The sequence below is a fragment of the Bombina bombina genome, chromosome 4 (assembly GCF_027579735.1).
Source record: "Bombina bombina isolate aBomBom1 chromosome 4, aBomBom1.pri, whole genome shotgun sequence".
Taxonomy (NCBI): domain Eukaryota; kingdom Metazoa; phylum Chordata; class Amphibia; order Anura; family Bombinatoridae; genus Bombina; species Bombina bombina.
In genome coordinates this window covers 236343097-236355639 of record NC_069502.1, presented here as the reverse complement: position 1 = coordinate 236355639, position 12543 = coordinate 236343097, and the positions used below count along the sequence as shown (strand labels likewise).

The 12543-nt window shown below is 40.4% G+C and overlaps 1 protein-coding gene across 1 annotated transcript in view; it reads left to right on the top strand.

The window, feature by feature from the left end:
• SLC19A3 (solute carrier family 19 member 3) overlaps window positions 1–12335 on the top strand; it is a 123990-nt gene extending 111655 nt beyond the window's left edge. The window contains exons 4-5 of the mRNA XM_053709851.1: window positions 5193–5334; window positions 11992–12335. Of these exons, the coding sequence (XP_053565826.1) occupies window positions 5193–5334; window positions 11992–12129 (280 nt within the window). The 3' untranslated portion in view covers window positions 12130–12335. The remainder of the gene's footprint in view (window positions 1–5192; window positions 5335–11991) is intronic.
• Window positions 12336–12543: the final 208 nt, after the last annotated feature.

Genomic DNA, 12543 nt, shown 5'->3' with positions numbered 1-12543 from the left:
TTGATAATTCTTCCATGTAAATTCCAAATAAGGAAGATATCATCTATGTACCTGCGGTATATGATGATGTTGTCCATGTTCTTTGGGTACACAAATTGGTTTTCAAACCAAGCCATAAATAGATTGGCGTAGGCTGGCGCCATGTTTGTGTGAAATTCGTTTATGAACTATTCTCTATTTATTCAAACTGTTAGGATAACATACTTTGAGTCTTCACTGCCATTTTTACCTTACATATAGTCATGTACTATTTAATATGCGCTTAACAGTATGGATTGAAATATTATGAGCTGTGTTTGGTTGAGAAACACCTGTTTTTCAATTATTTGTAACATTATCTGCATATTTACCATTTATATACAGTTTACTAAACTGAATTTGAGTATAAATTTCTATATAGAAATTAACTTAGATATATATGCAGGTACTAATTTACATATGTATAGTCACTCTGTTTTTATTCTATGTGGTTGTAACCCTTTAGATGTGTTGTTCTTCGTTAAAAGGGTACTAATTATGTTTTTAACTTATGAACCCTCTATTGACAAAGGTCCCTGTAAGGACCGAAACGTTGACTGAACCTTGTTGATGAAATATTAATAAAAATATTGTTCATTAAGCCCTGGGAGTGCCTCTTCCTTTCTTTGAAATATATATATATATATATATATATATATATATAAATATATACACACACACACATTTTTAGGGACTGAATGGTATTGTACTTAACCATGGGGCATGGATATATGTACCAAATCTGCAAATATAATAATTGTATTGCATTATATACGTTTGTATTTACAATACAAATGTTTTTACCTCAGCGTATGTACCGTGGTGCTTTCCTACTTTCTTCTCCTATTACAACACAGAAACAGGTTATTTTTTGGGGCATTTTCTAATCCATACACTTTTATCTATGCTTCTAAGTTTAATTACTACTGACCTCACTAATAGCATGTACTTTGGCTAATCTCATTATTTTGAGTAGTATAGAGTCTGGTTTATAACAGACCCTGCAAATAACTTTTACCTCAGATACTAATTGTATGTTCAGCTACATGCCGACATGGATGCGATGTTGACTACAACAGTACAAATCTTGGCAGGGCCCTCTACCCATTTAATCTCTATAACTGTTTTTTTTTTGTACTCCGCCTTTGTTAATAGCGCTGTGGAATCTGTTGGCGCTCTACAAATAACCGATAATAATAATAAAATGGATCTATACAACAAAACAATTATAGGGATCAAATGGGTAGAGGGCCCTGCTAAGAGTTGCACTGTTGTAGCCAGCTCTTAAGAAGGTGATCTACAAACAGCTGGACTCTTAGGCTTACATGCTAAGGGGGTTCAGGGGATAGCAATGGAGGAGAGGAACTGGTATAAAGTAAGGTTAGCGTAGGTTCTAAGCATCCCTGAACAGTAGAGTCTTTAGGGAGTGCTTGAAGCTTTCAAAACTAGGGGAGAGTCTTGTGGAGCGAGGCAGAGTTCCACAAGATGGGAGCCAGTCTGGAGAAGTCCTGTAAACGGGAGTGTGATGAGGTAACAAGAGAGGAGGAGAGTAGGAGGTCATGAGCAGAGTGAAGGGGACGGGAGGAGAGTATCTGGAGACAAGATCTGAGATATATAGGGGGAGCAGTGCAGTTGAGGGCTTTGTATGTCAGAGTGAGAATTTTGTGTTTGATCCTAGAGGAAGCCAGTGAAGGGATTGGCAGAGAGGTGCAGCAGATGAAGAGCGACGTGTAAGGAAGATGAGTCTGGCAGAGGATTGTAAAGGAGCTAGGCGGCAGGTGGGGAGACCAGAGAGGACAGAGTTGCAGTAATCGAGGCGGGAAAGAGAGAGTGGATTAAAATCTTAGTTGTGTCTTGTGTAAGGAAGTGTCTAATTGTAGAGATGTTTTTAAGGTGGAAGCGCAGGCTTTATCCAAGGACTGAATGTGAGGAGTGAAAGAAAGATCTGAGACAAATGTGACCCCGAGACATCAGGCATGCGGGGTAGGGGTAATGATGGAGTTGTCGACAGTTATAGAGAGATTGGGGGTAGAGATTTTGGAAGGGGGGAAAATGAGGAGCTCAGTTTTGGAGAGATTTAGCTTAAGGTAGTGAGAGGACATCCAGGAAGAGATGTGAGAAAAACAGTTAGTGACACGGTTCAACAAGGAAGGAGATAGGTCTGGTGCAGGGAAGTAGATTTGGGTGTCGTCGACATACAAATGATATTGGAAACTGTGGGATTTTATTAAGGAACCTAGTGATGACATGTAGATTGAGAAGAGAAGGGGATCGAGGACAGAGCCTTGTGGTACTCTTTATAGTTAAAAGTAAATAAGGATACATACTTATGCACAGGAGGCCCCAGAGACGGCTACAGTAAAGGTACAGTTTGATAGGTAGGAAGAGAGCCACGAGAGGGCTGTGTAAGAGATGCCGAAGGATTGGAGGGTTTGGAGCAAAAGAGGGTGGTCAACAATGTCAAAGGCTGTGGACAGATCAAGGAGGATAAGCAGAGAGAAGTGGCCTTTTGATTTTGCTGTAAGTAGGTAGTTGGTAACCTTAACAATTGCTGTCTCTGTGGAGTGATGGGGACGAAATCCAGATTGCAGTGGGTCAAGAAGGGAGTTTAACGTAAGGAAATGGGATAGGCGTGCATATACTAGTTTTTCGAGAAGCTTTGAGGCAAGAGGGAGGAGGGAAATAGGGCGGTAGTTGGATGGGGAGGTAGGATCAAGGGAAGTTTTTTTTAGGATAGTTGTGACCAGTGCATGTTTCAGAAATGAAGGAAATATACCGGTGCTGAGGGAGAGGTTGAAAATGTGTGTTAGTATAGGGGTAAGGGTAGCAGAGAGGGAGGGGAGTAGCTGTGAGGGGCTAGGGTCAAGGGGACAGGTAGTGAGGTGAGAGCGCAGTATAAGTGCCGAAACGTCTTCCTCAGTAACAGGGGAGAATGAGCTAAGTTTAAGGTTATGTGGGTTCTGATTGAGAGCATTTGAGGGGGTGAGAGAATGGAATTATGTTGAGAGCTGATTTCATTTCTGATGGAGTCGATTTTGTTATTGAAGTGGCTGGCATAGTTATCTTTTATGTGTGTTTAACAATTTTTTATTAAACAGAGTTTCTGATGCAAGGTTTTTCCTTAGCCCTTTTGTGCTTCAAGGACAAAGCAGAGGCTGCATATCAGGAATCACAGACTAATTTTAGGGTGCAGGTAGGTAGTGAAATACAGAATATAGCACCTTATCACACAACATGTGGAAGGTAAGCCCTAATATGCTCAAACAGTTTTTACAGTGTCTTACCAGGTTACTATCTCAAAGGTACTTTGTTTCCTTTCACTATAACATTTATGCATCCTTTTTGCTTTTCTTTCATTGGTTTCAGTGCTCACATCAGCACTCGCCTGGGTCGGGGTACCATCTGGAGGTCTCGAGGGATGCAAGGAGTTTGGTTCCCTCTAAAAGCAAGGTTACAAAATATTCTGGAACTCCAAGAGTTTCGAGGAAGCTCTTCAGACCATGGTCCCTTCTCAGCCAAGACCAATCTCTATTTCTGATCAGACATTTCAGCGGTTGCTTAAATCAACTGTCCAGGGGGGACTCGCATCTCCCTCGTCATGCAAGAACTGTCTCTCATCCTGTTATGAATAGAGAAGGAAAGCTGTTCTCTATCAACTTCATATTCAAGGAGTGATCAATTGGGAAGCAGGCTATTTTAATCTGTTCAGTCCGGATAATGGGTTCTTTATCATGTCATATTTGACCAGCTTATTCTAAACTGGGTTCTACATGTATAGATCTAATGATGTACAAGCTGAATCACAGCTTTAAGCATATTGTGCCAGATATAGAGTCTCCAGTGCTCTATGATTGATGCCTTAGTTTGTCCCTGAATATTTAATTTAGTGATCCTGTTTTCTAAACAAGAGGCATTCATTGTAAGATTTAAACCGGATTCAGCCTCAGTAATTCTCATAGCTCTGGCATGAGCCTGCAGAACTTAGTATGCAGACCTAATTCAGATGTCTTCTCTTCCTACATGGACCCTACCCTAAGGAAGGATCTTCTGTCTCATGGACCTCTGTTTCACCCGGGTCTCAATTCATTAAATTGACGGTGTAAAGGTTAAATGCTTAGACCTCAAGGTCAGGGGTTTCTCTGACTCGGAATCAAAATTATTTTCTTCTTGCAACTAGATTTTATCTTAACATCTGGAAAGATTACTTTCTTTGGTGTTCTTCTTTTGTTTTTTTCTAGGAAATCCTTTAAAATTCCCAGAATACTACAGTTCCTTCAGGATGTATTAGATTAGGGCCTATCGACTAGTTCTCTAAAGGGTCAGATATCTGCGTTAACTGTTTTTTGGCTAAGTTGCTAGATGTTCAAACTTTTCTTCAAGCCCTGGTGAGAATTCATCCTGTTAGACCAATTTCTACTCTTTGGATTTAGTTCTCCCAGTGGTATCTTCAGAAAATATTAGTCAAGAATAATCTGCCTGAAGGAATAACTATTTCCTAAGACTTACTTGGTTGGTTGCGGTAATGACACCGAAAGAAGTAACTGATCAGTATCTACTTCCTGAGCATTCAAGGATGATGCCTCCTTGGAAAAGGATGAGGCAACTTGATCTTCCCATTCACGCTTTTTCCAAATTTTATCATTTTGACATTTATGCTTCATCTGATGCGGCTTTTGGCAGGAAAGTCCTTCAAGCCACAGTGTCCAGCAAATAGGCACTGCCTACTTTTTGTCCCACCCGTCCTTAACATGGACTCTCAGCTTGGGTATTGTATCCCACATATTATGAAGCTATGGACTCATTATTTAAGAAGGAAAACAGAATTTATACTTATCAATGAGAGTCAATAGCCCCCACCCTATTTTTGTATATGGGTGACTTTTCTCATTTGCACCTCGTAACCCTGTTTTTCCTACCTATTTTTTCTGTTTCTCTCCTCTGCTCGGGTATACGTAAACTGGAAAGTGGGAGGGACAAAAGCTTGGTCAGGGTTCTTTACCTCCTGATAGGCTGGAATATATCCCACATGTTATGAAGCTATTCTCTCTAAGCTAAGCTCTCATCAGCCCGAAGGAAATCATTTTAATCCGTATGTATAAAAACAAGTTTTTTTTTTTTCTTGCACTGTAAACTTAAATGTAATGTGTCAATTTGTATTTAACACTTTTCTTCAGGTTTCAAATCGCAGTTAACCTAAGCATGGAACGCTATGCACTAATGTTTGGTATCAACACTTTTATTGCCTTGGTGCTTCAGACCATCCTGACAATTATAGTGGTAGACGCCAGAGGCCTGGGACTGGATATTATAACTCAGGTAATCTGTTAAATTGCATAATCAGATGGAATTTATTGCCAAACTGCACTTACACGGATATATGTATATGAATTTTTTCACCCTGTATAATTCATAATTTATCAATATGTAAACTATGCAAATACATACATTGGATGAGATTTTATGCTATATTGCCTTTTCTGTAAGAGCAAAATAGACTTTTTAACAAAACACAAACAAATCTATTACAATATATCTAAGTAACGCACTTTTACTGCTCAAACAAGTTTAATTAAGAGGTTAAATTTTAAGTATTTCAATGTCTAGGCTAATCAATGTCTCAATCGTGATATACTTTATCTGTAAAATAATATAAAATAAACTGATTTTTATTTACACATATACACACACATTTTTGGGTTAGAAGCATTTTTGCAATAAAATGTTAAGCAAAACCACTCCAAATAAAAAGGTATTGATATTTTATTGATAACTTTTAGTGTGCACAGAAACTGAGGAGAATAAAGCCATATGTCACATAAATTTGCATTCCCAGTTTGTGGGTGCTCAATGTGCAGTTGGTGACACGTTACTGCTTGACACTGTCACTATCTGTATGAAAGTAACCACATGCAGATACATTTGGAAAAGTGGGTAGTATGTTTTGGTGTGTGGTAGCTAGAAAATGGCCGACATTTACCACTGTGGCTAAAAGGAACTTTGCTAACCTGTAACAGGGGCGTATTAAGGCAGGGCATATCTAGGGCAGTAGATTTGAGGATGGGAGGAATTTTTTTTTTCTAGCAGAATTTTAAATGCCTAGGGCATTTAAATCTCTACGGAAGTAGAGCAGCCTGTAAGTTTGCTGTTCCCTGTGTCGAACACAACCCTGAAGGAATAAAGTAATATGTACTTATCTATCTGGGACTGCTAACATTATGAACATTCTACCTTGGAATCATATTGTTTTTAACCATTTGGATTGTTATGAACCAGCGGTTTTAACTGGAACTTTTAATATATGGTTGACAATCCTTTTTTTGTGGTGGTAATAATCTAGGGCTACTGATTTTATTTGTTTATATATCGGAGACGTCCGATTCTTATACTGTTTGCAGCAAACGATTATTTGTTGTAGCTTTTTACTTTTTTGTAAGTAAGGTGTAATTAAATTCTGTTTATATACCTTCTCTCGCTATTCCATGAGTATTTACCGAGTTATGCACTATTTTTACTTTATGCCTCATTGATTTATCTGTATACCTTTAGCCTTTGAGCGCTCCTAATATATGTTTTGATTGTTTTTGATATTTACCTAACCGTGGGGGATATTTAGGTTTATTTAGGAGTGTGGTTTATTATACTCAACGCACACTCCTCAGATTATTTGTCATTTGTTCTTGCTGATTGGTGGATAAATTCATCCACCAATAAAAAAGTGCTGTCCATAGTTCTGAACTAAAAAAAAAAAGCTTAGATGCATTCTTTCTCCAACATAGGTGTGTCCGGTCCACGGCGTCATCCTTACTTGTGGGATATTCTCTTCCCCAACAGGAAATGGCAAAGAGCCCAGCAAAGCTGGTCACATGATCCCTCCTAGGCTCCGCCTACCCCAGTCATTCTCTTTGCCGTTGTACAGGCAACATCTCCACGGAGATGGCTTAGAGTTTTTTAGTGTTTAACTGTAGTTTTTATTATTCAATCAAGAGTTTGTTATTTTGAAATAGTGCTGGTATGTACTATTTACTCAGAAACAGAAAAGAGATGAAGATTTCTGTTTGTATGAGGAAAATGATTTTAGCACCGTAACTAAAATCCATGGCTGTTCCACACAGGACTGTTGAGAGCAATTAACTTCAGTTGGGGGAACAGTGTGCAGTCTCTTGCTGCTTGAGGTATGACACATTCTAACAAGACGATGTAATGCTGGAAGCTGTCATTTTTCCCTATGGGATCCGGTAAGCCATATTTTATTACGATGGTAAATAAGGGCTTCACAAGGGCTTATTAAGATTGTAGACTTTTTTGGGCTAAATCGATTCAGTTTTAAAACATATTTAGCCTTGAGGAATCATTTTATCTGGGTATATTGATATTATAATATCGGCAGGCACTGTATTAGACACCTTATTTCTCTGGGGCTTTCCCTAGGCATAAGCAGAGCCTCATTTTCGCGCCGGTGTGGCGCACTTGTTTTTGAGAGGCATGGCATGCAGTCGCATGTGAGAGGAGCTCTGATACTTAGAAAAGGCTTTCTGAAGGCGTCATTTGGTATCGTATTCCCCTTTGGGTTTGGTTGGGTCTCAGCAAAGCAGATACCAGGGACTGTAAAGGGGTTAAAGTGTTAAAACGGCTCCGGTTCCGTTATTTTAAGGGTTAAAGCTTCCAAATTTGGTGTGCAATACTTTTAAGGCTTTAAGACACTGTGGTGAAAATTTGGTGAATTTTGTACAATTCCTTCATGTTTTTTCGCAATTGCAGTAATAAAGTGTGTTCAGTTTAAAATTTAAAGTGACAGTAACGGTTTTATTTTAAAACGTTCTTTGTACTTTATTATCAAGTTTATGCCTGTTTAACATGTCTGAACTACCAGATAGACTGTGTTCTGAATGTGGGGAAGCCAGAATTCCTGTTCATTTAAATAAATGTGATTTATGTGATAATGACAATGATGCCCAAGATGATTCCTCAAGTGAGGGGAGTAAGCATGGTACTGCATCATTCCCTCCTTCGTCTACACGAGCCTTGCCCACTCAGGAGGCCCCTAGTACATCTAGCGCGCCAATACTCCTTACTATGCAACAATTAACGGCTGTAATGGATAATTCTGTCAAACATTTTAGCCAAAATGAACCCTTGTCAGCGTAAGCGTGGCTGCTCTGTTTTAGTTACTGGAGAGCATGACGACGCTGATATTAATATCTCTGAAGGACCCCTAACCCAATCTGAGGGGGCCAGGGAGGTTTTGTCTGAGGGAGAAATTACTGATTCAGGGAACATTTCTCAACAGGCTGAACCTGATGTAATTGCATTTAAATTTAAGTTGGAACATCTCCGCATTCTGCTTAAGGAGGTATTATCCACTCTGGATGATTGTGAAAAGTTGGTCATCCCAGAGAAACTATGTAAAATGGACAAGTTCCTAGAGGTGCCGGAGCTCCCAGAAGCTTTTCCTATACCCAAGCGGGTGGCGGACATTGTTAATAAAGGCATTCCTGGACAAACATTACCAGTTCGTGGCGCTTCCTTTCGGATTAGCCACTGCTCCAAGGATTTTTACAAAGGTACTAGGGTCCCTTCTAGCGGTGCTAAGACCAAGGGGCATTGCAGTAGTACCTTACCTGGACGACATTCTGATTCAAGCGTCGTCCCTTCCTCAAGCAAAGGCTCACACGGACATCGTCCTGGCCTTTCTCAGATCTCACGGCTGGAAAGTGAACGTGGAAAAGAGTTCTCTATCCCCGTCAACAAGGGTTTCCTTCTTGGGAACAATTATAGACTCCTTAGAAATGAGGATCTTTCTAACAGAGGCCAGAAAAACAAAACTTCTAGACTCTTGTCGGATACTTCATTCCGTTCCTCTTCCTTCCATAGCTCAGTGCATGGAAGTGATCGGGTTGATGGTAGCGGCGATGGACATAGTTCCTTTTGCGCGCATTCATCTAAGACCATTACAACTGTGCATGCTCAGTCAGTGGAATGGGGACTATACAGACTTGTCTCCGAAGATACAAGTAAATCAGAGGACCAGAGACTCACTCCGTTGGTGGCTGTCCCTGGACAATCTGTCTCAAGGGATGACGTTCCGCAGACCAGAGTGGGTCATTGTCACGACCGACGCCAGTCTGATGGGCTGGGGCGCGGTCTGGGGATCCCTGAAAGCTCAGGGTCTTTGGTCTCGGGAAGAATCTCTTCTACCGATAAATATTCTGGAACTGAGAGCGATATTCAATGCTCTCAAGGCCTGGCCTCGGCTAGCGAGGACCAAGTTCATACGGTTTCAATCAGACAACATGACAACTGTTGCGTACATCAACCATCAGGGGGGAACAAGGAGTTCCCTAGCGATGGAAGAAGTGACCAAAATCATTCTATGGGCGGAGTCTCACTCCTGCCACCTGTCTGCTATCCACATCCCAGGAGTGGAAAATTGGGAAGCGGATTTTCTGAGTCGTCAGACATTGCATCCGGGGGAGTGGGAACTCCATCCGGAAATCTTTGCCCAAGTCACTCACCTGTGGGGCATTCCAGACATGGATCTGATGGCCTCTCGTCAGAACTTCAAAGTTCCTTGCTACGGGGCCAGATCCAGGGATCCCAAGGCGGCTCTAGTGGATGCCCTAGTAGCACCTTGGACCTTCAAACTAGCTTATGTGTTCCCGCCATTTCCTCTCATCCCCAGGCTGGTAGCCAGGATCAATCAGGAGAGGGCGTCGGTGATCTTGATAGCTCCTGCGTGGCCACGCAGGACTTGGTATGCAGATCTGGTGAATATGTCATCGGCTCCACCTTGGAAGCTACCTTTGAGACGAGACCTTCTTGTTCAGGGTCCGTTCGAACATCCGAATCTGGTTTCACTCCAGCTGACTGCTTGGAGATTGAACGCTTGATTTTATCGAAGCGAGGATTCTCAGATTCTGTTATCGATACTCTTGTTCAGGCCAGAAAGCCTGTAACTAGAAAGATTTACCACAAAATTTGGAAAAAATATATCTGTTGGTGTGAATCTAAAGGATTCCCTTGGGACAAGGTTAAGATTCCTAGGATTCTATCCTTCCTTCAAGAAGGATTGGAAAAAGGATTATCTGCAAGTTCCCTGAAGGGACAGATTTCTGCCTTGTCGGTATTACTTCACAAAAAGCTGGCAGCTGTGCCAGATGTTCAAGCCTTTGTTCAGGCTCTGGTTAGAATCAAGCCTGTTTACAAACCTTTGACTCCTCCTTGGAGTCTCAATTTAGTTCTTTCAGTTCTTCAGGGGGTTCCGTTTGAACCCTTACATTCCGTTGATATTAAGTTATTATCTTGGAAAGTGTTGTTTTTAGTTGCGATTTCTTCTGCTAGAAGAGTCTCAGAATTATCTGCTCTGCAGTGTTCTCCTCCTTATCTGGTGTTCCATGCAGATAAGGTGGTTTTACGTACTAAACCTGGTTTTCTTCCAAAAGTTGTTTCTAACAAAAACATTAACCAGGAGATTATCGTACCTTCTCTGTGTCCAAAACCAGTTTCAAAGAAGGAACGTTTATTGCACAATTTGGATGTTGTTCGCGCTCTAAAATTCTATTTAGATGCTACAAAGGATTTTAGACAAACATCTTCCTTGTTTGTTGTTTATTCAGGTAAAAGGAGAGGTCAAAAAGCAACTTCTACCTCTCTCTCTTTTTGGATTAAAAGCATCATCAGATTGGCTTACGAGACTGCCGGACGGCAGCCTCCCGAAAGAATCTCAGCTCATTCCACTAGGGCTGTGGCTTCCACATGGGCCTTCAAGAACGAGGCTTCTGTTGATCAGATATGTAGGGCAGCGACTTGGTCTTCACTGCACACTTTTACCAAATTTTACAAGTTTGATACTTTTGCTTCTTCTGAGGCTATTTTTGGGAGAAAGGTTTTGCAAGCCGTGGTGCCTTCCATTTAGGTGACCTGATTTGCTCCCTCCCTTCATCCGTGTCCTAAAGCTTTGGTATTGGTTCCCACAAGTAAGGATGACGCCGTGGACCGGACACACCTATGTTGGAGAAAACAGAATTTATGTTTACCTGATAAATTTCTTTCTCCAACGGTATGTCCGGTCCACGGCCCGCCCTGGTTTTTTAATCAGGTCTGATAATTTATTTTCTTTAACTACAGTCACCACGGTACCATATGGTTTCTCCTATGCAAATATTCCTCCTTAACGTCGGTCGAATGACTGGGGTAGGCGGAGCCTAGGAGGGATCATGTGACCAGCTTTGCTGGGCTCTTTGCCATTTCCTGTTGGGGAAGAGAATATCCCACAAGTAAGGATGACGCCGTGGACCGGACACACCGTTGGAGAAAGAAATTTATCAGGTAAACATAAATTCTGTTTTTTCAAATAAAGATAGCAAGAGAACGAAGAAAATTTGATAATAGGAGTAAACTAGAAAGTTGCTTCAAATTGTATGCACTAACTGAATCACAAAAGAAAAAATTGGGTTCAGTGTCACTTTAAATTTCAGAAACATTAAAACAGTAAGCTGAATGGGAGGGAGCAGAGACTGAAAAAGTCCCATTAAACCCTTTTTGAAAATATTTCTCTCTTTCTCAACCTACCTGAATGTCAAAACTAGCAGCCCATCTGTTTCAGATTACCATAAAGACATTTATTACAATTAGCTGGGACTTTCTCCATACAGTATTGGATTTGATTCATCCATGAGTGATCCAGGGCTAAGTTTCAATTCTTCTTCTTCTTCTAACAACATTTAGTTTATTTAAAAAACACACACACAAAAAAAAAACTGTGGCTCTTTATGTCAAGGCTTTGTACCCAACCCCCCCCCCCCAAAAAAAAAAACAAAAAACCCCACAACGTTGGATGTATATTACACAAATCTGTTTTGATCTTTAAGGGCTTCTAAACTACAAATTATAGTTTTAAAGATCTTGTTAAAAGGACCCGTAGGGAAAGTGTTAAAGAAACATGTAACTAATGTGTAAAAATTCTCTTTTCTGCAGTTCTTGGTGTATGGAAGCTACTTTGCAGTTATTGCTGGGATTTTTTTTGCACGGAGCATGTACGTCATCATATCGCTGCGATGCATGAGGTCAAAGAATGAACCGGAAACCAGAATTCAAGAACAGGCGCAACTATAGATGCATTCATTTAACACACCAAAAATCTTCACTTGTTCAACTCAGGACTTGAGAACACGTTTAAGCATATAACCTCTGCAGTACAGTCAACAAACAGCATCTTTCATAAACACGCCCAAACTGTAAAAATGCTCACAGTGTGTTCTTAAAAATAGCAATTTCCTTGGTCATAAAAGATTATTCTGTTACTTTGACTGATGTTCACAAAAAATAAATAATGGCTAGAAATAAAATAATCTACTGCTCATTTAAAATTCAGATTAAGTGCTATTGCATTGTTTTGTAATGCTAATATCAGGTAAAATTTCAAAGACTTTCCTATTTCTGCGATAAAAAAGAAAAAAGTTATGTTTATTTTCATATGGTAAATGCAAGGCCAAAAACAAAGAAATAATAACCTCTGTGTGGCAGAGA